The sequence below is a fragment of the Herpailurus yagouaroundi genome, unplaced genomic scaffold (genome assembly GCF_014898765.1).
Source record: "Herpailurus yagouaroundi ecotype Mexico unplaced genomic scaffold, PumYag 186, whole genome shotgun sequence".
In the NCBI taxonomy this organism is placed as follows: Eukaryota; Metazoa; Chordata; class Mammalia; order Carnivora; family Felidae; genus Herpailurus; species Herpailurus yagouaroundi.
Window position 1 is genome coordinate 10,737,177 of NW_024412417.1, and position 26,128 is coordinate 10,763,304.

General features: G+C 37.1%; 1 protein-coding gene across 10 annotated transcripts in view; it reads left to right on the top strand.

Annotated features, from left to right (window-relative positions):
• The window catches only part of VPS13B (vacuolar protein sorting 13 homolog B), a 795,663-nt gene that overhangs the window by 42,044 nt on the left and 727,491 nt on the right, over nucleotides 1–26,128 (top strand). For all 10 annotated transcript variants that reach the window (XR_005796430.1, XM_040494097.1, XM_040494098.1 and 7 more), the window contains one exon: nucleotides 25,002–25,122. Coding sequence is in view for 9 of the 10 variants with exons in the window: in XM_040494097.1 (XP_040350031.1) it covers nucleotides 25,002–25,122 (121 nt within the window). In the remaining variant the exon portion in view is untranslated. The remainder of the gene's footprint in view (nucleotides 1–25,001; nucleotides 25,123–26,128) is intronic.

The following is a 26,128-nucleotide window of genomic DNA, read 5'->3' on the forward strand; positions in this document are numbered from 1 at the left end:
TTTCTTTCTTTTCTTTCTTTTCTTTCTTTTCTTTCTTTTCTTTCTTTCATTTTTGGGAGAGTGTGAGCAGGGGAGGGGCAGAGAGAGAGGGGGACAGAGATCCAAAGCAGTCTCTGCACTAATAGCAGCAAGCCCAATTCAGGGCTGAAACTCAGAAGCCATGAGATCATGACCTGAACCGAAGTTGGATGCTCAAGTGACTGAGCCACTCCGGCACCTCTGTTATAATCTATTTTAAGCTGATAAAGGCTTAACTTATATCATATACAAAAATGTTACCCTTTCATCACTACCCTCCCATATTTTGTTTTTGATGTCACAATTGACATTGTTTATATAGTGTATCTATTAACAAATTGCTCTAGCTATATTGTTAAGATTTTGTCTTTTAACCTTCATAGTAAAGTGATTTGTACACACTACTGTTATAGTATTAGAGTATTCTGAGTTGATGTAGTTTACCAGTGAGCTTTTTACTTGAATAGGTTTTCATGTTCTCTATTTAACCTCTTTTCCTTTCCTCTTGAAGAATTCCTTTTTAACTAATGCAGATCTAGTGATGAAGTCCCTAACCGACTCCCCCCCCCCCCCCGCCCCCCCTGTTTTTTTCTTTGGTCTAGGAAACTCTTGACCATTTCTGAAGAATAGCTTTGCCTGGTTGCCAAACAAGATATATTCAGTGCTTTGAATATATATTACCCCACTCTCTCTTGGTTGAGAAATCCACTGATAGCCTTATGGTTTTTTTTTATATATGAAATTAATTTCTTTTCTCTTGCTGCTTTCAAAATTTTCTCTTTGTTGTTAATTTTTGACTGTTCTATTGTAATAGGCTTTGGTTGAAGTCCTGTTCAGGTTGAATCTGTATGGAGACCTATGAGCTTCATGTTCCTGGAAGTCCATATCTTTACTTCTATTTGGGAAGTTTTTGCTATTATTTCTTTAAGCTTTCTGTCCTTTTACTGCTCTTCTCCTGGCACTTCAATAATGTCAGTATTGTTTTGCTTTATGGTATCTTGTAATTCACATAGTTTTCTTCACTCTTAAATTCTTTTTTACTTTTCTTCCTCTGAATGGACCATTTCAGATGATTTGTTCACAGATCCTTCTGCTTGATCAAATCCGGTGTTGATATTCTGTATTAAATTTTTTAAATTATTGTATTCTTCAACTCCAGACTTTGCTTGGTTCTTTTTTCATGATTTCTGTCTTTCTGTTGAACTCCTTATTCACATTTTGTCTTCCTGATTTCATTTAGTTTTTGTCTTCTTTTATAGTTCACTGAACTTCCTTAGAACAATTCTTTAAAAATTTTTTTTCTGGCAATTTGTAGATCTCCATTTCTTTGTCATTGGTTACTAGAAAATTTGTTCTATTGGTGATGTCCTGTTTCCTTGGGGTGTGTGTGTTCTTACAGACTTACATTGATGCGTACATGTTTGAAGCAGTCGTCTCTTCTATACAGAATGATTTTGGTAGGGGAAGACCTTTACCTGTGGGTGGGTACAAGGGCTCTGGCTGGCTGAAATGAGGTAGTTTTGGTCTGTGGCAGGCCTAGTTTTATAGTCTGTGCAGCTCAATCAGCTGAGGTCAGCATCAGTAAAGGTTGCAGGAGGCCTCAATGGCGTATTGCTGTGGTGTCAACAGTCATGGCAAGGGCGTTGGGGTGTTCAGAGGCAAATGCTCCTGGGGAACTCTGATACCTCTTCTCTGATGGGGCTTGTCATGGTTGAAAGTATACGATTTGGTGCCAGGCCTGATTAGCGTGTGCCTTTGAATCAACATCTGATGGAAAGGTGCCTGTGGGGGAACCACAGAGATGATGGAGTCCAGGTCTTTGGGTGGCTTGCATTGGTGGTGGCTTTGAAATTCGAGATGTGGGCATGCAGTGAGTGTTGTGGAGCTGAGGTCTTCACAGGTTTGTGAGGAAAGATGCTGGCTTTAGGGTCCTAGGTGCTGGCTGGCCTGCAGGGGTGCTGGCTCTTTCTAGTACCTGAGATAGGGGTATACTTGGAACAGCTGTGTTACCAGGGTCTTGAGTGGCATCATGCATGGAGCCAGGGTCAGATGTGTAGACCTACATGGAGCAGATGTGGCTATGGAGTCTGAGGTTTCCTTGAGTTTTGGGGGTACAGTTGCAGCCCTGGTTCTGGAGCCGCACAGTAGCAGCTCCATCAGGGAACAGTGCAGCTGTATCTTCTCCCAGGGGTTTGTGGTGGTGACAGCAGTTGGTCATGTGACAAAAGCTTGCCCATGTCCTATGGAGCAGGGTGCTGGAGTCCTCCAAAAAATAATATGTGGAGCCCTCAACTGCAAAAACTGGGGGGAGTCTATGGCTGTCCTGAGGGCCCTTGAGGTCTTCAGTTGCAAAAGATGATGGGATCCATATTGTGGCTGATACTGAAAACAGCTGCCCTTCTTTGTCAGCTCTCTGCAGACATCTCTAAGCTGATCCCCCTGGTGATTTCTTTTTCTAGATTCTTCCTTCTGTCTCTCTGTCTCTTTCTCTCTTTCTTCTTCTCGCTCTTTCATTCTTTCTTTCTCTCTGTTTCTCTCTCTGTCTCTCTTTTTCTCTCTTTCTCCACTGTGTTGTTCTAGGTTCTTAATTGGACTCTGGTGCCCTTCCAGGGATGTTTTCATTTGTGGATAGCTGTTGTTTTTATGGGGGGTTGAATGTTGGTGCTGGTATCTTCTACTCTGCCATCTGATTTCACTGTCCCTTATATACACTTTCAATGCTTTTCTTTTGTTGGCTTAATTTGCTTGAAAATCATCTCAGCAGGTTTTGTTACTTAATTATAGGCATAATGCTTTCTAATGGTTGATGTCATCCTTTAAGTTTGCAGAATCATCTGTCACGTCTTTTGAAAAATGTAGGTACTATTATTTCATGTACCTGCAGGTTCTGCTAGAATGTGAACTAAAAAGTGAAAATATTTTCATGTTTGCCATTGTAACTCAGAAATTGTTTTCTGATTCCCATAAGTACACTTTTCTTAAATACATGTTTAGATCAAAAGCCAGTAATCAGTTTATTTTAAATCAAATTTTGGTTCATTAATATTTGGGCTTTTAGATTTGCTGTACAGTATATTAAACTCGTGTAATTTCCTATTCTAATTCCTACGTATGTGGTTACAATATCTTCTGAGTCTTTTTTTTTTTTTTTTTTAAATTTTTTTCAACGTTTATTTATTTTTGGGACAGAGAGAGACAGAGCATGAACGGGGGAGGGGCAGAGAGAGAGGGAGACACAGAATCGGAAGCAGGCTCCAGGCTCTGAGCCATCAGCCCAGAGCCTGACGCTGGGCTCGAACTCCCGGACCGCGAGATCGTGACCTGGCTGAAGTCGGACGCTTAACCGACTGTGCCACCCAGGCGCCCCTATCTTCTGAGTCTTTTAAGCAACAAATTAATTTCCTCTAAGATTTTTCTCAGATATTCAGCAGTCATTGAGTGATGAAAACTCCTGCCCTAAATTACCATCTATAGCCTTACTGAAAAAATTCAATTTTTTAAGTTTGGAAAAGTTTGGTAATGCAATAGGTTTGTTTTACCTTTCTGTACCATACTTGCATTTGCATAGGTTGAAAGTAGGATTTAGTTTAATTCTTGGGACCCAAATGTTGAACACATCCAGGATTGATTTGATTTGAAGTATTACTAAGAAAAAAAATTAGTCCTGATGGTCTAATTTTGGTGGCCTGATTGAGCCATGATATGTTGTTACTCTTAACTGTGACATTTTGTGTAGTGTTGCTTCAGCACTTTTTATAGTTTCATCTTTTAGGTTTATTTTGTTTTTTAGAAGGTCTGTGTCAGATCAAACTAATATCAAAGATGGGGGGGTGCCTGGGTGACGTAGTTAATTAAATGTTCAACTCTGGGTATTGGCTCAGGTTGTGATCTTACAGTTGTGGGATTGAGCCCTGCATCAGACTCTATGCTGACAGCACAGAGCCTGCTTGGGATTCTCTGACTCCCTCTTACTCCTACTCCCCTGCTTATGCATGTGCGTGTGCGCGCTCTCTCATTCAAAATACGTATGAAAAAATAAAATCAAAGATAGGACACAGCTGTTTTAATTTGAATATCTGCTTATGACAAAAGGCTTCAGAAATTTTTTTCAGTGTAGAATAGTAAATCTCTCTTGGATTCTATACCAGTGTCTACTCCCCCTAGTAGAACTTTCCTGAAATCTAGAGAATTTCTATAATTCAGAGCATACATGTCTTCCCTTTATTTCCATTCAGTCAGGATTTTTCTTTTTCTTTTTACCAATGTGCTAACAATGTTGAACATCTTTTATTTGCTCTTGGCTGGTTTTAAATTGGGTTGTCTTTTGTTGTTGAGTTTTGAATTCTTTATATATTCTGGATACTAGGGCCTTAGTAGATATGATTTGCAAGTATTTTCTCCCATTGTGTAGGTTGTTTGATAATTTCCTTTGCACAAGAGTTTTTAATTTCGATAAAGTCTGATATAACCATTTTTTGCTTTTGTTGCTAATGATTTTGATGTCCTATCTAAGAATCCATTGCTGTATCTAAGGTCATGAAAATCTCCCCCTATGTTTTAAGAGATTTAAATTTTTAGTTCTTATATTTCAATTGTCAATCCATATTGAGTTAAATTTTGTATAAAGGTCCAACTTTATTTTTTTGTTATCTAGTTATCTGATCATTTGTTGAAGGGTCCATTCCTTGCCCATTGAATGCTCTTATAACCCTTACTGAAAATCTACAGAATTGTCTATAGAGTTTATTTCTGGATTTGTAATGATTTCTTAGACAATCCTGTCATCTATAACTAGAGAAGGTTTTATCCACTTCTAATCTGTATCAATCTTTCTACCCTTTTTTAAATTTAGAAGTTAATATTTACACTTTACTGAATATGCCTCCATGATGCCATTGTAAACACTTCAACAGTAGTCAGTAGTCCATGACTGTTGCAAAATCCAGTGGACATTTTTCATTTACTTTTTAATCCTCATTCAACTGGGATAGTTGATACTTTTGATTTGTTTCTGAAAACTTCACTTTGGTGGTTCCTCTGATTCTTTCCCTGTCTCTCTTGCACCCTTTCTCTGGCTTGTCTTGTGACTTCTGCCACCCATTCCAAAATTTAAGTTGGAGTTTCCTACATGTTCAATATTTTAATCCTCTTCTGTCCTTGGATAATTTTATTCCCTGTAGATTTAGTTATTATATGTGCTTAGTTTATACAATTCTGAGAGTCCAGTCTTACTTTCTGAGTTCTAACACCAAGAGCAAAATGGATCTTTGCTTGTATGTCCTATAGAATATTCCAAATTGAATTAATCTTAAACCTCAAATCCTTTTTCTCCTTATATATTTTTCCTATTTGAGTGAACAGTTCCATTAATTGCCTTCAATCAAAACCAGAAACCCCGAGGCCATCCTTAATTTTCTGCATTGCTGTTACTCAATTATTCATCAGTCTCTGGATTCTACTGCTGTACTATCTCTCTTTTTAAAAAAAAATTTTAATGTTTATTAATTTTTGGGAGAAAGCGAGAGAGAGGGAGCAGGAGATGGGCAGAGAGAGAGGGAGACATAGAATCTGAAGGAGACTTCAGGCTCTGAGCTGTCAGCCTGACATGGGGCTTGAACTCACAAACTGCGAGATCATGACCTGAGCCGAAGTTGGACACTTACCCGATTGAGCCACCCAGGCGCCCATACTATCTCTTGAATATTTAGGCATCATTTTTCACACTGCCTCTAGGAATGATATTCCTAAATTGTTGGCTGGATTGCTTAATTCTTGTGCTTAAAATTTATTAATGGCTACTCTCCTGTTGCTTCTACAGTTCTTCTCAATCCTTTTAGCCTTTCCTCCTGGATCACTTCTCTTCTCTCCTATTTCAGTTTCTCTAAATCATTTGTAGCTCGCCATACTGACACTGTATTGTTTATTATGGTAGCCTCTAAAGAAGTCTAATAAGCAATTTATTTATGCACATGGGTAGTAGATGAGAAAGATTTGAGTACCATTTTTGTTGTCTTATTAATAATAAGTCCAGATGCTCTATTCCCATTAATATATTGGCAAGTTAGAATACCTTTAAGTTTAGTATAAGCGGTATCTTAAACTGTCTTTTGCTCATGTAAAAATCCATTGGAAAATTCAATTCCTATTTATGTAATTTACTTGATTGGTGAATTTCACAAAATTTATGTTTTGCCCTTGGCTTTCCTATATTCTCTAGAGAACTTTGACTAATTTTAATATTAGCATAAGAAAATTTAATAGAGGCAAATCTACAAAAAAATTTCAATTAACGTAATCAAAAATTAAATACAAATTCTTCTTAGTTTTCCATTGCATTTCAACACTGCTATTCTCTTCGATTGGCACATAGATGATCAGGAATTGTATATAATAGTTGTGTGTTATTCTCTCTGACAACATTGAATTTTACTTGTATTACATGAAAAGGCAAAAAGAGAATATTGTATTTAATTTCACTTGCTTTATTATTGTTTGCAATTGGCAGTAATAAAAATCTCCCAAGATATGCAAAATTAGATATTATAGTTTATGTATAGAGTTTGACATTTTTCCAAACTGAAGTATTGTGTTGATATTTTTATGTAGCTATAACAATATAATAAAAAAGCCCATCATTTGTAAAGCAGTAGATGTTTTAAATGTTTAATTTACTTAGTTAAAAATGATTTGTGTTCTTAAATTCTATTGAAGCTCTGTTTTGACATGTGGATAAGCTGTTTAGCTTGACATCATCATTTAAAACATTTTTGTTCTGCCTATCTAGTGTAATTCCTTATGATGCCAGGTATTATTTAAAAAGACATATTCTAGCTTTAATTTGCTATTACTTTCTTGCTGATAATTTTTGAATTTTTTTTTATAATTTTTTTTTTTTTTTTTTTTTTTTTTAATGAATATCTCTCTGCCTAAATTGGAAAACTTCAAGGGCAATGAGTATGGTTTATTTCTTTCCACATACTGGACATATGACTTTGGATTAGCAAATAGAATTTGATTTTATTTTCACTTATTGGGGGAGAGAATACCTGTAATCTACTTTGTACAGCTATAGTAAGAGAAAATAGAATAAATCATAAATCACTCTCCAGATTATTTTAATTTTTTATTTAAAAAAGATTATTTTATTTTTTTACCAGTTACAAAGCTTACATATTTTTAATGGAAATTTGCAAATTGAAGAAAAGTAGCAAAAACATCTTACATATAACATCACAATTGAAAGATAATCCATTTTCTTCCTTTTGATATGTATTTGATATATATTTAAAAATTTTAAAAATTGTGGTAAAATATTAAAGAGTCCTTTTAAACATGGATTAAACGAGCTCTTTTCTTGCATTAACAAAAGGTAATACAGCTCTTATTAATGTATACAATTTTTTCTTCTACTTTCTAATGAACACATAAGCATTGTCTGTATTATTTCAAATCTTAAGTGGTAATTTAGTTTTCACAGTGAGTATTTGCATCCTGACTTTCTTAAGGATTTTTATTAAGAAAGGATGCTGTATTTCGTCAAAAGCTTTTTCTGCATCTATTGACAGGATCATATGGTTCTTATCCTTTCTTCTATTAACGTGATGTATGATGTTGATTGATTTATGAATATTGAACCAGCCCTGCAGCCCAGGAATGAATCCCACTTGATCATGGTGAATACTTTCTTCCCTTTCTGTAATTTATTGTCAAATTGGTTTCCATACAACACCTAGTGTGCATCCCAACAAATGCCCTCCTCAGTGCCCATCACCCCCTTCCCCCCCCCCCCCCCATCAACCCTCAGTTCTCTATATTTAAGAGTCTCTTATGGTTTGCCTCCCTCCCTGTTTGTAACTTTTCTTACCCCTTCCCCTCCCGCATGGTCTGTGTTAAGTTTCTCAAGATCCACATATGAGTGAAAACATATGATATCTGTCTTTCTCTGACTTATTTCACTTAGCATAATACCCTCCAGTTCCATCCACGTTGCTGCAAATGGCCAGATTTCATTTTCTCATTGCCAAGTAGTATTCCATTGTATATAAAAATCACATCTTCTTTATCCATCGTCAGTTGATGGACATTTAGGCTCTTTCCATAGTTTGGCTATTGTTGAAAGTGCTGCTATAAACATTGGGGTACAAGTGCTCCTATGCATCAACACTCCTGTATCTCTTGGGTAAATTCCTAGCAGTGCTCTTGCTGGGTCATAGGGTAGATGTATTTTAAATTTTTTGAGGAAGGAACCTCCACACTGTTTTCCAGAGCAGCTGCACCAGTTTGCATTCCCACCAACAGTGCAAGAGGGTTCCTGTTTCTCCGCATACTCTCCAGCATCTATAGTCTCCTGATTTGTTCATTTTAGCCCCTCTGACCAGTGTGAGGTGGTATCTCAGTCTGGTTTTGATTTGTATTTCCATGACGATGAGGGATGTTGAACACTGTTTCATGTGTCTGTTGGCCAACTGGATGTCTTCTTTGGAAAAATGTCTATTCATGCCTTCTGCCCATTTCTTCACTGGATTGTTTGTTTTTTGGGTGAATAATTCTTTTTATATGCTGTTGAATTTGATTTGCTAGTATCTTGTTGAGAATTTTTGCATCCATGTTCTTTAGAGATATTGGCCTGTAATTCTCCTTTTTAGTGGGGTCTCTGGTTTGGGAATCAAGGTAATCCTGGCTTCATAGATTGAGTCCAGAAACTTTCCTTCCATTTCTGTTTTTTGGAACAGCTTGAGAAGAATAGATAGTAACTCTATTTTAATTTTTTTTTTTAACATTTATTTATTTTTGAGACAGAGACAGAGCATGAACGGGGGAGGGGCAGAGAGAGAGGGAGACACAGAATCGGAAGCAGGCTCCAGGCTCTGAGCCATCAGCCCAGAGCCCGACGCGGGGCTCGAACTCACGGACCGCGAGATTGTGACCTGAGCTGAAGTCGGACGCTTAACCGACTGAGCCACCCAGGCGCCCCAGTAACTCTATTTTAAATGTCTGGTAGAATTCCCCTGGGAAGCCATCTGGCCCAGGACTCCTATTTGTTGGGAGAGGTTTTTTGTTTGTTTGTTTCAATTTTGTTTTCAAAAATTTTTTTCAGCTTATTTATTTTTGAGAGAGAGAGAGAGACACATTGTGAGCAGGGGAGGGGCAGAGAGACGGAGACACAGAATCCGATGGGGGCTCCAGGCTCTGAGCTGTCCAGCACAGAGCCCCACGCGGGGCTCAAATTCACAAATCACGAGATCATGACCTGAGCCAAAGTCGGATGCTCAACTGACTGAGCCACCCAGGCGCCCTGATGTTGGGAGAGTTTTGATAACCGATTAAATTTCTTTGCTGGTTATGAGTCTGTTCAAATTTTCTGTTTCTTCCCGTTTGAGTTTTGGTAGTGTGTGGGTGTCTAGGAATTTGTCCATTTCTTCCAGATTGTCTAGTTTGGCATATAATTTTTCATAGTACTCTCTAATAATTGTTTGTATTTTTGTGGTATTGGTTGTGATCTGTCCTCTTTCATACGTGATTTTATCTTTGTGGGTCTTTTGTCTTCTTTTTGAGAAGTATCAGTAGGGGTTTATTTTGTTTATTCTTTCAAAAAACCAGCTCTTGGATTCATCTGTTCTATTTGTTTTTGATTCTATATTACTTATTTCTGCTCTGATCTTTATTATTTCTTCTTTTCTGCTGGCTTAGGGTTTTCTTTGCTTCTCCGTTTCTAGTTCCTTTAGGCGTGAGGTTAGGGTCTGTATTTGGGATCTTTCTTGCTTCTTGAGGTAGCCCTGGATTGCAATGTATTTTCCTCTTCTTAGGACTGCCTTTGCTGCATCCCAAAGGGTTTGGACTGTTGTGTTTTCATTTTCATTTGCTTCCGTATATTTTTAAATTTTTTAATTTCCTGGTTGACCCATTATTCTTTAGTCGGATGTTCTTTAACCTCCATGTATTTGGACGCTTTCCAAATTTTTTTGTGTGGTTGATTTCAAGTTTCATAATGTTGTGATCTGAAAATATGCATGGTGTGATCTCAATCCTTTTATGTTTGAGGGCTGATTTGTGACCCAGCATGTGATCTGTTTTGGAGAATGTTCCATGTACACTCGAGAAGAGTGTGTAATCTGATGCTTTTGGATGATATGTTCTGAATATATCTGTTAAGTCCAACTGGTCCAGTGTATCATTCAAGGCCGATGTATCCTTACTGATTTTTCTGCCTACATGATCTGTCCATTGTTGTAAGTGGAGTATTAACGTCACCTACAATTTCAGTATTATCAATAAGTTTACATATGTTTGTGATTAGTTTACATATTTGGGTTCTTGCACATTGGGGGTAAAAACATTTACAGTTGTTAGCTCTTCTTGATGGTTACACTCCTTAATTATGATATAATGCCCCTTTTTATATCTTGTTGTAGACTTTGGTTTAAAATCTACTTTGCCTGTATGACTACTCCAGCTTTCTTTTGATATCCAGTAGCATGGTAGATGGTTCTTCATCCCCTCACTTTGAATCTACAGGTGTCCTCAGGTCTAAAATGAGTCTCTTGTAGGTAGCATATAGATGGATTTTTTTTTTTTTTTAATCCATTCTGACACCCTGTGTCTTTTGATCTGGGCATTTAGTCCATTTACATTCAGAGTGATTATTGGAAGATACAGATTTAATGTCATTGTGTTCTTTGTAGGTTTCATACTTGTGGTGATGTCTCTAGTCCTTTGTAGTCTTTGCTGCTTTTCACTCATGGAGTCCCCCTTACGGTCTCCTGCAGGGCAGTTTAGTGGTCATGAACTCCTTAATTTATGTTTTTGTTTTTGTTATTGTTTTGTCTGGGAAGTCTTTTATCTCTCTTTCTGTTCTGAATAACAGCCTTGCTGGATAAAGGATTCTTGGCTGCATATTTTTCCTACTCAGCACATTGAATATTTCATGCCACTCTCTTCTGGCCTACCAAGTTTCAGAGTTCAGGTCTGCTAATACCCTCATGTGTCTACCCTTGTAGGTTAAGGCCCGTTTGTCCCTAGCTGCTTTCAGAAGTCTCTATCTTTGTATTTTGCCAGTTTCACTATGATAGGTCATGGTGTTGATCTGTTTTCGTTGATTTTTTTGAAGGGAGTTCTCTGTGCCTCCTGTACTTGGATCTGTTTCCTTCCCCAGATTAGGGAAGTTCACAGAAATAACTTGTTCAAATAAACATTCTGTCCCTTTCTCTCTGTTTCCTTCTTGTGGAACTTCTATGATACGGATATTACCGCATTTCATTGAATCACTTAGGTCTCTAATTCTCCCTTCATGATCTAGTAATTTCCTATTCCTCTTTTTCTCAGCTTCATAATTTTCCATAATTTTATCTTCTATTTCACCTATTTTCCCCTAGTTCTTCCATCCTTGCCGTCACTGCATCTGGTTTTTTTTTTTAATTCATTTATAACATTTATTAATTCCTCATGACTGTTTCTTAGGTCCTTGATCTCTGGAGCAATAGATTCTCTTGTCTTCTATGCTTTTTTCAAGCCCAGCTATTACTCTCATGACTGTTACTCTAAATTCATATTCAAATATATTGTTTATATCCCTCTTGAGAAATTCTCTGGCTGTCATTTCTTCCTGGAATTTTTTTTGAGGAAAATTCTTCCATTTCATCATTTTGGCTAATTTTCTGTCGTTTATGTGTTTTAATAGCTTGTTATGTGCCTTGCACCTGTGAGTACTTCTCTGTCCAGGGCCTGGCACTTCAGGAAATGTTTTTGCAGTGTGTCGCTTGCACTTTGTTGTTGTGACTCTGGTTGCTTCATCTTCCTACTTGTAGTGGTTGGTGATTTGGACCTTTCATTGTGTATGCTTTAATTTGTTCGTTGAAGTAACTCTGGAAAAATTTGAAAAGGGGGAGAGTGGAAGAAGAAGCATATCCCATACAAAGAGAAATGACAGGGGCAGAAAAAAAGGACCAGGAAGAGAATCAAAGAAACTGTAAGTGTCAATCCAGAGAGAGAGAGAGAGAGAGAGAGAGATGAAAATAAAGAGGAGGAGATATAGACAAGGTGTAAAAAGAATAGTCAAAATGCCTGATTAAACAAACAGAATAGAGAAAGAAGAAAAGTATACATATATATAATAAGAATTGACCAAAAATCAAATCAGAAAATGCAAAACCACAGGACAGTTGTCTGTTGGTACGTTGGAACTGGTGGCTGTGTTGGTCTGCAGGAGAGGCCTTCTAGTTTGGTTAGGGTCCGTCTCCAGTAGATACGCAGCTAACAGGCACAGAGGGGCGGGGTTTTGTGTAAGTGGGTCCTGGTTCCACTGGGAGTCGCTGACCTGTTCTCTGAAGCCCCATCGTGTTGGTGATGGGGAGAAAAATAGCAACACCCTAATCTCTCCTCCCAGACTGGGTGTCTCAAACCATGCTGTTCAGGCAGTTTTCACAGAGCAGCGCGGGTGGGGCCAGCTTGTCCTGCTCCACAGTCTCCCCCCTCTCCTAGGCGCTCAGCTGGAATTCAAAACCTGATGTCTTACCCTCTTCCCATAGACTCAAGGGAGGGACTCCTGTCTCCCAGTGCACCCCCCAGATCGCTCCCTTCCCTGCCGGGTGCACACGCACAGCTGTGGGTTCGGTCCGAACCCAGGCAGTTGCACAGCCCTGAGAACTCTGATCTTGACTCCTAAGTCTGTTTGGAAGGTAGAAACTGGCTCTCTGGATTTTTCGATCCCTGGTTGTGGTCTGGACAGGTTTTTTTCTTGTCCAAATACAATCCCACACTTCCACAGCCTCTCTTTCTCTTCCTTTTGTCTCTTGACCAGAGGTGTTCCCTCTTTCTGTGCTTACGTTGCCCATTTTATCTGTCTCAATTTGCAAACATGCATCTCTGTCCCCCAAGCTGTCTCTGTACATTGGTGGAGATGTTTCTGTCACTCAGTAGCCTGGATTCCTGAAATTCCAAGTGTTCTGACCTCAATACTACTGTGTTTGTGGGACAAGGGAAATTCTGGTTCTCTTACTTCTCTGCCATCTTAACTCTCCCTCCTCTCTTCACGACCTTTTATAACACATCTATCCCTTCCTCTGTTTGGAAGATAATGTTATAATGATCTAGTTCTTTAATGATGATCATCTTAGGACAGGCTCTTTCAGTGACCCAAAAGGGAATGGTTCTTAAGGAAGCCAGGGTGTATGCTAACAGTCTTCACCTCTCTGATACCAGATACCCAGTAGGAGAGACTGCTGTCCCTGCCTGTGGATCCAGGATGCGATTATGACCAACCTTCAGAAAGATGGGAGTGGGATCAGTTTCTCATCTGTGTTAAGTCAGGGTTAAAAGCCAGTGGACAAAAAGCTATCAGCTACTCTAAGGTGGCTATAGTCACCCAGGAGCCAAATGAGAATTCTACTGCCTTTCTAGAAAGACTCTGAGGCTGTGACTAAATATATTAACCGTGATCTACAGTCTTTTGAGGGAACAGTCATTCTAAAAGGCAAATTCTTCTCTTAGTCTGCCAAATATCAGGCGGAATCTGCCAAAACTGGTAAGAGAACCTGGGCCCCAGTGTTAAAAAACTTCTTTCAGCATCATCTAATGTCTTATACAACAGGGACCAAGAGGAAGAGGCTAAGGCTTGGAAGAAAGAGAAAAGGAAATATGGCAGTCAGGCCTAATTGCTAGTGGCCCTGTAGGGCCAAACCTGCTTCAAAAATGCCCAACTGCGTCCTAAAAAAGGGATCAGGAAAATGCCTGATCTGCAGGAGGACTGGGCATGAAAATATCCGAGTAAGAGACCCCCCCCCCCCCAATGTCCTAAATGTCAGCAGACAGGACACTGCGTGGCTAACTGCCCTTGAGGTAAAAGGACACCCAGTTCAGAAACTGCTACCCCACACATGGTGATGGACTGAAGGAGTCCTCTACTCCATTTGGCCCCACTGCAACAAGTAACCATCCATGGATTGGAGTCATCAGTAAAGATGGATGTGGCAGATTAGAAGCAATAAAACTCTTAACTGGAACTACACCAAGGCCATCAGACTGTACTCAGGACACCTTCATCTACATGAGACTCGTGAATGGATATCGTACGTGGAAATTCTTCCTACCTGACAGCAAGAATAGTGAACCCAAACTCCCTGATGCCCTGCTTCAGCTTGAAGCAGCCAGAGTGGTCATTGCCCTCTTTGCCAGTGATTTGGGTCCCTATTTCTTGAGCAGGGGTAGGGGGGTGGGGGAGGAGGACATGTTAGGACATGCTAGATACCGGCAGTGGAAGGAATTGCCTCCAAGCCAGAGTCATGAATCCTTAAAGGGGAATGATAGAGACAAGAGCTGGAGGCAAAGATGGTGATAAATAGCTTACACATCAAAAGCCCAGGGGCACAACATCCTGACCTTATGACTTCCCAGACCTTGGGGCTGACAGACTAAGAGCCGCAAGTGCAGAGCCTACACTCTCCCCCTTCCACCTCTGTCCCTGGGTAATCATGCATTTGCACTGTTGTTAACCCCCCGCACCCTTGCCTCCAACCTGTCGTGGAGAAAGGCTGCCCTGATAGTCCCGGTAGAAACTTCATAGGGTCAAAAAAGCCCCCTCCCAACCTGTGGAAGGAGTCCCCCCAAATGATTGGAAGCAGCTTGCATTAGAGACCACCCCACTGTATGTCACAGTTCCTTCCAGCCCAGAGAGACCCAGTAATATCCAATCCCAAAGCAACCTAGGGGCCAGTTCCACCTTGTAGAACCTGCCTGCTCTCCCACCTTGGGAGTGTACTTTTGCTTTAAAAAACTGCTTTGTGCTTGCTAAAAAAATTGCATATACTAGAATCTTTTATTGTGTCATGTATAAGCTTAAAATATATGCCATATGAAAACTGAACTTGGCATAAAGTGGGTTTTGGTTAAATAAAAAGTTTTTTATATAATTTAATGAAGGAGTTTTAATTCTTGTTTGCCACGCTTGATGTTTTTGAGGGATCCTGTTGTGTGTGTTTTATCCTTGGGAAGTTTTTTTTCTTTTGAGCTGAAAATGTTATTTTTATTCTCCTAGCTCTTCTGTCTTAGGAAGAAGAAAAGTCACATTTGAATTCAAACAAGTAATGAAGTCTTTTGTTTTAATGAAGGACTTTCTAAGAATGTTGTGAATGAATGTGAATATACGGGATTGTAATAGAAGTGCCACTATAACCTTAGTTATAATATTCCATGTTGTGGACACTGTAATTTATATGTCAAAATGCTGCAGACAGAAAACAATGCTGGTTTAGTACTTTTCAGCTTGCTGATGGTTCCATGTTCTCTTTTCCCTTTTAGCCTTAAGCCATCTCCATGTATTGTCTGGAATTAACAATAATGAAGAACACTGCAGCTTCGAGTTTTTCTGTTTGGTTCACAAGCTAGTCTATAGGTTCCCTTTCAATTCATAAAATGCAACGGTTCTCTGATTTCCTTCTGATGATTACATACTGCTAATTTTCTTTTTTCTTGAACTTGTTCATTTTCACATGTTTTTTTTTTAAACTTGGGATATTTAGTAATCAGAAACTACTGAGTCTACATCTGAACTGAGTTTGCAATATAGACAGATTATAGTTGGGTTTTACTAGTCTGATAATTTCTGCCTATTCATTGGAGTGTTTTAGATTGTTTACATTTTATGTAGTTGTTAGTAAGATTGGTCTCAAGTCTTTTTATTTGTTTTCTATTTGTTCTAGCTAATTCTTGTTCCTTTTTTTTCTTTTCCTGCCTTTGTTGGATTAGCTGAGTGTATTTGAGCATTACATTTTATCTTCATTACTGGTTTATTTGCTGTATCTCTTCGTTTTTTTAGTGGTTGTTCTAGGGTTACCAATATGCGTATTTATCTACTTTAATAATATTTCACTTCATGGATAATGTAAATATTGTGTTTTACTTTAGTATGCCTATAACAGTATGCTTCTCTTTATTCCTTGCCATCATTTGTGCTAATGTTATGACTCTTCAATATATTATAAATCAGTGATATGCTGTTATTATTATGATTGCTTTGAACAGTGTTGTAAGAAATTAAAAAACAAAGTGTTGTATTTACCCATTTAGTTACTTCTGGCATTCTTCATTTCTTTACGTAGATCAAATTTTTCATGTAGCAGTATTTTACTTAAGTTTGAAGAACTTCCTTGAATATTTTTGTAGTCCATTTCATCTTGATGCAAATTCTTTCAGCTTGTGTTTGAGAAAGTCTTTGCTGCTTTCTTTGCTTAACAATTCTGATTTCTAGATTTAACCTTTGGGTTAACTCCTACTTACCTGCTTATGACTAGGGCTTTTCTAGTAGTAGCTCTATTTTCTATTCAAAAGAGAATAGCAAGAGTTGGGATGAGAGAAAAATGGCCAACTGTAAGAAGATGAAAGGATTTTAGTGAGAGTAATAGAAATAGCTTAAAGTAGGGGCGCCTGGGTGGCGCAGTCGGTTAAGCGTCCGACTTCAGCCAGGTCACGATCTCGCGGTCCGTGAGTTCGAGCCCCGTGTCGGGCTCTGGGCTGATGGCTCGGAGCCTGGAGCCTGTTTCCGATTCTGTGTCTCCCTCTCTCTCTGCCCCTCCCCCGTTCATGCTCTGTCTCTCTCTGTCCCCAAAATAAATAAAAAACGTTGAAAAAAAAATTAAAAAAAAAAAAAAGAAATAGCTTAAAGTAATTCCTTCCTTTTTTGAACTTTTCCAAGACTTTAACAAAAACTCTCTAATATTTGTCAAAAATTTTCACTTTTTATAAGCTATTTATCCGTATGAACTTTATTTTTGTCATTTGTTAAATGAAAATGACAGTATCTTAGAGGATTTTTGTGATGGTTGTGAAGAATGAATATAAAGCTTCTTGCATTGTTTGTACCCATAATAGTCATTCAGAATATTATTTTACAGTATAAGACTTACCTGTTTGCTTTTATTTTTATTTTATTTATTTATTTATTTATTTATTTATTTATTTATTTATTTATTTATATTTTTACCTGTTTGCTTTTAAAATACATTCCTTTATATATAATACTCTGAAGTTGAGGACTCTTTCTTTTTCTACTTACCAACTTTTATCTCCTGTACTGCAGTGTGCAGAGAATTCTGAATGTGATCCTCTACCACCTCCATTTTACTTTACTATCTTCAGACTCTTTTTTTATGTCTAGACTTAATGGAGTCTTTCCCTCTCTTAATCTACTCAACCATTTACTCTTTTTTAATTTGTTTTGTGTTTTTTACATTTATTTTTGAGAGACAGAGAGAGAGAATGTGAGCGGGGATGGGGCAGAGAGCGAGAGAGAGGGAGACAGAATCCAAAGCAGGCTCCAGGCTCTGAGCTGTCAGCACAGAGCCTGACATGGAGCTTGAACCCACGAACCATGAGATCATGACCTGAGCCAAAGTCAGACACTTACCTAACTGAGCCACCTAGGTGCCCTGTCTCTATCAAACTTCTACAATGATCTATTAGAATTGTAGAATTTGAGAATTCTACAATTTGTAGAATTTGTAGAATTACAGAATTTGTAGAATTTGAGATGATTATAAATACTACAGTATTCAGATTTGATATCTTTTTGGTAGAGAATTAAATTTACCCACGTTGTTCAAAGATGGAATAATTTTAAGGAGAGACTCTCCATTGGTGTTGTTTGTTTGTTTTGTGCATCTGCATACATAGAGGTGCTCCTGAATGTTCGGTTAGTTGTTGAGCTCTTCCTGAAGTCTAGGCTCACACCTGAACATTAGTGTACTCTTTAGCTCTCTTGGTAGGTTTTATTGTTTGCCTCAATTTGTCTAAATGCAAATTAGATCTTTGTAATTTAGATCCTTGTAAATTAGATCTCATTCTCAACTTCAATATTTTATTTAGTAACACTAGTATTTGCCTCTGCATTTGTTTTATAGGGAAAATAGGAAATATTGAGTATTAAATAAAATTATTCTAATATTTAGAATGCAAATAGCAATGTAATGGAAGGGGAAAATGTTATTTTGAGGTTTCTCTATTAAGTAGTTCACATTAACAGAAAATTGTCATATATCAGAGAAAAGCCAGTAAGAGATTGGATACACCTTTGTGAAATAAATTATTATTCTTTTTCAAATGAGACAAACTTTAAAATGTTAGAGTATTGGCTCTGAAAAAATGTTTATTAGATATATAAATTATAATATTTTGATGGAAAAGAATACCTTCTTCTAACAGTTAAAGGTATTTATATCTTAATCACTGTTTAAAGTATCTGAGTATAAATGGACACTCAGGTATAGAGTAGATGTGGAGGGGTTTCAAATAAAAAATAAACAAGTGTTTCTTTATGAAATAGGAATATGGTAAACATTATGGCTCTTGAGTTTTTCCTTTTTTTTTAAGCAGCATACTTAATATTATACCACTTTTTTAGGAGTAAGTGTCCCATTGATAGCTAAAGTGAAATGAGTCATTATAGTCTGAATACTTAAGAATTTGTGAATTTTATACTTGTTAATGTTGTAGTAGCATATAATTAAACACTTTAAAATCTTTGTTACTCCTTTAAAAACTTTAAAAATTTTAAAAATCTCAATTGGATTTAGTAGTACTATTGAGAAGGTACTCATGGTACTATTGGGAACATTCTGTGCTTCCTGAAAATTTATCTGAAATGCATTTTTTCATTATTAGAATATGAGAATATTCTGGGAATTTCTCCCTTTTTGGAATTACATATGATTAGAAGATGTTTCCCCCCCCCCCCCCCCCCCCGCCCCCATGCTTATAGATCTTTTTCCAGGTTACTTTTTATATCTTATTTGTTGGCAAAATTTTAACTTTTACATTTGCATATGTTTAGAATATGCTATTTTGATAATAATGCTGTAGTTACATATATTATTTCCTTGCAGAAATGTTTATTTTTTTTTCCTTTTGGGCTCCTAGAATCTTAAGCCAGTTTTCTTACTGCCATTTGGCTTTCTTTGCTTTCTCTTTTTAAACATTTACTTCTTCATCAAAAATTGGCCAAAGGGATAACAGTGGAAATGCCTTGTCTTTTTGGCAGTACTTTTGGTTGCAACAGACTATACAGATTGCAAGCCTAAGGACAGGCTTTTCAAACCTCAAGTCCTTTGTGACATTTTTTTGACTAAAGGGATTGTGCACAATCCCTTCTCACTGTACTCAATCCCTTCTCCTAATATATGTGCTGTTAGTTGGCCTTTTCTCATAGGGAGAAAGTAGAGCAACTGTGGTTAGGATTATGCGATGTGATAGTGTGAGTTTGAACCATCTCTTTATGTCTTAGTTTCCTTATCTTTAAATGGGAATACTTTTAGGGTGCCTGGGTGGCTCAGTTCATTAAGCATCTGACTTTGGCTCAGGTTATGATTTCACAGTTGTGGATTTGAGCCCTGCATTGGGCTCTGTGCTGACAACTCAGAGTCTGGAGCCTGCTTCACATTCTGTGTCTCTCTCTTCTGCCCCTCCCCAACTTGTGTTCTCTCTCTCTCTCTCTCAAAAATAAATATATGAATATAAAAAAATATTAAATGGGGATACTTTTGCATGGAGAACAGTGTCTAATTCATAGCTTTAAGAGGATAAAGAGATGAGTGTAATGTCATTAGCAGTAGGTGACACGTTAGAAGTGTCATAAATTAAAAAAAAGTTTCTATTTGTCTCTTTTTCCTCCCTCTCTGCCTTCTCTTTCTCCCTGCTGTTGGTATTTGTTTCAAGTTCAGGAAAGAGCTCATAGGAGGAGTTTTTCAGACAGACAGATCTGGGTATTTATCCCAGCTCAGTCACTTCCTATCTTTTTGACCTTGGGACCTCTTAAGATCTAATTTCATTCTTAAAATATTTAAGGCCTGGTCTGGCACATCGAAGTGTTCAGTAAAGGTCGTTAGTGTTTCTTTGTGACGTATGATTGCTGACTAACGTACATTGCTTTTAATTTTTTTATGCATATAAGGATTGTTCCTGAAGTAGGTAAGTAAAGTACCTGGATAAGGGTACCATCTATTTATACTACATATTTTCTCTCAGAGTGGCTAACACATACATACACATTGCTCAGTTCTTTCTTGCTGAAGGAAGTTTTTTGTAAGAAAACAAAGCACAGTTTTATTAATCTAGTCAAGCACCCAGTCTCCTCCAGCCCCCTAGTGAATTCTGGTAAAAATTAGATAGCAGAATGTGCTTTATGCCAGAATGCCTCCATATATACTTTGGTCTTTTTTCCATTAATTTCTGCCTGTTTCACCTTTCAAATATGAGTAGGTCTAACCACTTCAATCCAGTGCTCTACAAAGAGGAGAGGTTGGCAATAATTATATATGCCTAGTGATAAGAGTGAAGGGGATGTCATAGGCAATAATATACAACAGATTTTCCTTAAATGTGTTGCTGTTAACCAGCACAGTTTGTTTTCTGGCTGGGGAAGTATTCTGGTTCAGGTGGCTCTGTGTGTTTGAAAAGAAGGCAGGAGAGAGATAGGCTAATCTGGCATAAATGGCTCTGGTCCTGTTACTTGAGTAGCATGGATCTCAGAGATAGAAGACAGGCCCCACCACACAGGTGTTTACAGTTAGTACAGTGATGTCTTTCATTATTAAAACGTGGCTTAATGAATGTTTGGCTTTGGCTTGTCAGATTAGCTGTTCTTCCTTTTGGGAGGATCAAGTAAAATAATGTAAGGGGGGGCATCAACAGCATTCTCTTCTTGCCCACCCTCACCTCATGTTCTTACCCTTGATGGGAGAAAAGATGTAAGCAGCCTCTTCTGTGGGCTGCAGTTGATGTGTGAAGACATTGGGGGTATACGTATTCCTTCTTTTAAATGTGCAAGGTACTTTTTTTAGTGACTAAAATTAAGTTGATTAATATTGCTGTCAGGGTAGATGTGAGTCAGAGATTCTAATTTCGACCATGAATGTGAGTGAATGTGTTTTCCCGGGCTTGCTCTTGTGTTCTCCAAATATACCTCTTCTTTGGTGACTTTATTTGACTCTCTGACTCTGGAATTCAGGGTTTCTCTTAGAGATTCTTTATTGCATCTGACAATTGCTGTTGTACTTGCTACTGGAGAGGGTAGAGGTGCATGTCCTTACAAGCTCTGTATCAGTTCATTTGCAAGGCCCTTCACTGTATTTCATTCAGGCTTTTTTGGTGACCAGAGCATTCAGGTAAGCCTTCATTCTTTTCTGCTTGTCTGCATGCCATGAGGCTGAAGAGCTTAAAGCACATCACTTATTGATGCTGCCTTTCAGTTTTTTTCCCTTCAATTCTTTGTTGCATTTTAACTTCTTTGTCTATTTTTATTTTATTAAATTTTTTTTAATATTTATTTTTGAGAGACAGAGCATGAGCCAGGGGAGGGGCAGAGAGAGGGGGAGACACAGAATCTGAAGCAGGCTCCAGGCTCCGAGCTGTCAGCACAGTCCGATGCGGGGCTTGAACTCATGAACCGTAAGATCATGACCTGAGCTGAAGTTGGATGCTCAACCGACGAGCCACCAAGGCACCCCGTCTCTTGGTCTATTTTTAACCAAGGAGTTGAAATGATTCAGCCACCTGTTTTAAGTCCTGTCCTCAATCTTATTCATACCATTGTGAATCTGGGAGTTGATGGGTTTCAAGTTTTAACTGACTCACCCTTATGAGGGCTAAGGTGAAAAGTATGCAACCTGATCCTATCATCTGTCAGTATGAAGGTAATGGATGTATTTACATACATATGGTGTTCACCACATTTTCCCTCTGTTAGGAACTTTTGTAAGGAAATGACATTCTTGCTTGTTTCATGAGGAGCAAAGGGCAGTATTTTCAGAAATAGCTATGTGGTCCCCAAGAGAAAACATTCTTTTACCATGAAATGTACTTACCAGACATTTTGGGAAAATTGCAACCTAAATAAGAGATATAACTGTAATGTGTTTGGGGTTAAAAATGACCTCAAAACATTTTAGTTTGTATTTTTGAGAACAGGGTATCTTTTATTACAGATTAGAGACTTTCAATGAAGTAAAATGTGTTAAAAAATGATGCATACTGTTTGGAAGCAGATAGTGAGCTCATAATGATGGAAGTAATTCTAATTTTAATAGAAAATATTGTACTTCTTGTTTTGCTTTTTATTTAATTTGGCTGAGGTAGGATTTGAATGGAAGTTGATCTGTGACTGATGCAATTAAGATTAATTGAAATGAAAACTAGGTGAAATTATGAAAAGGATTATTTTCTAATTATATATGCAACCCTAATTTCCTAACTATAATTAAGAAAGATTTGCATTTGCACATTTGGTAGTGTTTGTTTTATAGTATATATTCCTGTAAGTACCATGATTAATGGTCATTTTTAAAGTGACTAAAATTTCAGGATTATTACAAATTTTGTTTAAGCAAATTATTTTTTTCTTTTGAATAATAAAAATGTGTAATTTGTAGGGAAGCTTTCTTCACTGTTATTTTTTTTATTTGAAATCTTATATTTAGTCTATGCACTTTACCCTTTTTTTGCTGCTAATCACTTTTAAAAAATAAAAACTTGTTCTCTCTAAAATGTTTGTCATCTCATGTATGCCAGATTTATTGGACTGCAGTAGTTTTAGTGCATTTTGGCTGGAATGTTTATTATGACATCACTGTAATCTATATACAGTATGTGATTTCAGATGGTTTCAGTGTTAAATATTTTCATAATTATGCTAGTTTTGGCAGTTCACTTGGAACTTTTTCACATTTCTTTAATGAACATGTTTTACTTCTGGGCTTTTGAGACAACCATATGTTTCAAAAATTAATAGTGTGTTTTAATGTTAACGTTGTGCAGAAGTGTATGACTACAGACATTTTTAAGGATGTAAGCTGAACTAAAAGTAATTACAGTAAGGTTTTATTCATAGTAGTAGTCCTTTAGTATTTAGAGACTATAACATCCCACCAAAATAACAGAAGATGTCATTATAAAGATTGAATAGTGAAGTTGTTTTGTAGAATGAAACACTGTGAAGTTTGTTTTGCATTACCTTAAAATGACATAAATTCATGTGAATTTTTTTTTAAGATAGCAAATCTGTTACTGTCTGCTTGTCTTGAAGTTTCAAACATTTTTTTTTCTTTTGCTAATATATCACTAGCCTCTGAAGCTGTGTTGTCTTATAAAAGATTCATCTTATATAATTGTTCTCTTAGGGTGGCATTGAATAAAAATTTTGTTGTCTAAAGGTCTTATCATTGTTATTTTCTTTTAGTATCTTATTAGATTGGTAAATTTAGTGGTTTTCCATCTTTTCTTGAATTTTTCTCTTCAAATATGTAAAATAGAAAACTGAATTCCTCACCACTCTTGTATTATCAAATAGTTTTCTTATTGATTAATAAATTGATGAGGCACAGTGCACCATCAGTTAGCCTTTGTATGTAAGGCAAATTGCTTTCTTTTTTATTTTTAAAGTTTATTTTATTTTGATAGAGAGCATGCACAAATGGGGGAGGGATGGAGAGAGAGAGAGAATCCCAAGCAGGCTCTGCACTGTCAGTACAGAGCCCAACATGGGGCTTGAACTCACGAACCCTGAGATCATGACCTGAGCCAAAATCAAGAGTCAAATGCTTAATCGACTGAGCCAGGTGCCCCAAAATGTGCTCTTTTATCCCCAAAATGGGAATAAGAAGATGGCTGATGCTTTTACCTCATATTACTACCCAATCTGTTTCCTTCCTATATTGCCTGTCTTCTTGAAGGGGCAATCTATGTTTATTATTTACGCTTTAAATTCTTACTCACTTTTTGAACTATTCATTTACTGCTCCTACTCTTGTTCCTCTACTAGAACTACTAAATCTCCTTTCTTATTGGTTATTGGCATCCCAATTACCACATCTTGAAATATGGCCAAGTAGAATGAAGACTGAGAACATTTTTATAGTTCTCTTAAATTTTTTAAATTTTTATTTTTTTTAATGTTTATTTTTATTTGAGAGAGAGCAAGAGAGCGAGAGCGTGTGCACTTAACCGACTAAGCCACCCAGGTGCCCCGCATCTTTATAGTCCTTAATGTTATCTCACTTTTACTGAACTGGTTCATGCCTTTAGTTTCTGGTGTGGTTCTTTCACCTTACATTGTATACTTTGGCTTTATTTGACTAATCATTATTTCTTGTACATGCTACATACATATATGCTGCTTTTGCTAATGGTTTGCCTCTATGTAGCCTCCAATCTTAGCCTAAAACTTTCCTATACTTTTATAAGCCTGACCTCTCTAGTTCTTCCAAATAGTTCTTAATAGTTCTTTCTGTTCCTAACTTAAAGTACTCTGTAAAACAAGCTATATATGTTTTTAGTGGACTCTGAAAATTAGTATTATATCTAATTTGGCTTTGTACATTCAACAATTAGCACGTAAGAGCATTATATAAACTTGTTGAATCAAGGTAAGAAAAGTGTACTGTTTGCACTGTATAAAGGAATATGTTTTGAAAATGTGTTGAAGTTTTTGCTATCAAACCCAATTAAGCCTTATGTTTAATGAGAATAATAACTCAGTAAAAATAATAGGATGCAAAGGATTCTAAGGATTATTAAGATTAATCATTAAGGTGATTAAGAAGACAGCTGGGATTCTTAACACACACAATACTGGGGGTCTTACCATGTAAACAACAAACAGGAGACAATTAAGACCTTTTCCATTTATTTTGTATTCAAATGGCAAGTGTTTAAAGCTTTGTTGAATAGTCTTTTTTTTGCAAAAGTCATATATAAGGATTTCTTGACATTATCAATTGGTTTGTTTAGATACTCAAGAAAGGAAGAATTTGTGGTTTAAACTACTCGTTATTTTTAAACAGTGTTTGAGAATGCAAATTATAAGAATTGTTTGGTATACAGATTTTTAGAGCTAAAAAATAAAATTAGAGTCTAATCAAATTTAGTAACCCTAAGCTATATATTTAACTGAAATATGTCTCCTAATTCTTGAGTGATGATTGATACTTTACTTTTCTTAAAAATAGGATGACCATGAAAGTTGTGGTTCTAATTCTACCAACCGTAGTACTACTGAGAACACGAAATCATCAGTAAAACCCCGAAGAATTCAGCAGGCTGCTCCCACAGATCCTGATTTACCACCAGGTAACTTCTGAATGGGCTTGTTAAGGCCAAAATTACACTTGTTATTAATCATTGTTGTAGCCAATTGTAGAATATACACTTTAGTATTTAGTGTCCTAAAATACTTAGAGTACATGTGTATGTGGGTTTGCTTCATAACGTAAGAACACATTGAGTCCAGAGCCCTCCAAAATGTCTTCCGTTCAAATTTTGATGATCTTTTGCAGCAGGTTGTTCCTAAAGTTTCTTTCTTACATCCTGTCCGAGCAAAGACATGCCTCTGCTTTCCCATAGTCTCTTTGTTCCCCTTCCTTCTTGATTAACAGTAAAGACACTAGATTGTTCTGAGTTTCAGTAAACTATAGAATTCACCAGGAGGATCACCATCTCTTTTACTTCCTGAAATATTTATTTACCTAGAACAGTAGTGGCTTACAAATAACAGTTGCTTAGTAGCTATTTAATGAAGAAAAAACCACGATCATGACCTATCAGCCCCGTGGCCGGAGTGCATTGTTGCCTTTTTAAGTTAGGGGTTGTTTTTATCAGTCACTTCTCTTTTGATTTTATTCATAAGTCATTTCTTTTTCTCAGAGGTGTAGTTGATGTTAGTATATATTTGTTTTCTGCACCAAAGGTTTGTAGGCTTTCTGTTTAACCTTTAAGTTTTGACAGTCTTCTTGCACCATCTACTAACAGACTGGTGTTAGGTACAGCATTTCATAGCCCTCCTCCTCAGATATGTTCTAAGTTAAATTTCAATTGATTAAACATTTTAAACTAGTGTTACAGTGATCTTAATGTTGATGCTTTATATATTCTGAATTTCATCTAACAAGTCTCCATAATACCTCTGGCTTTAGAATAGATTAATTGCTACAGCTGGAGAAGGTGCCAGAAGAAGATATTTTATTTCTGAATGTTTCTAATTCTACTTGGAGTGATGTGATGGTTCCAGAACCTACCTACCTTTCTTCCTTCCTCCTTTCCTTTCCTTTCCTTTCCTTTCCTTTCCTTTCCTTTCCTT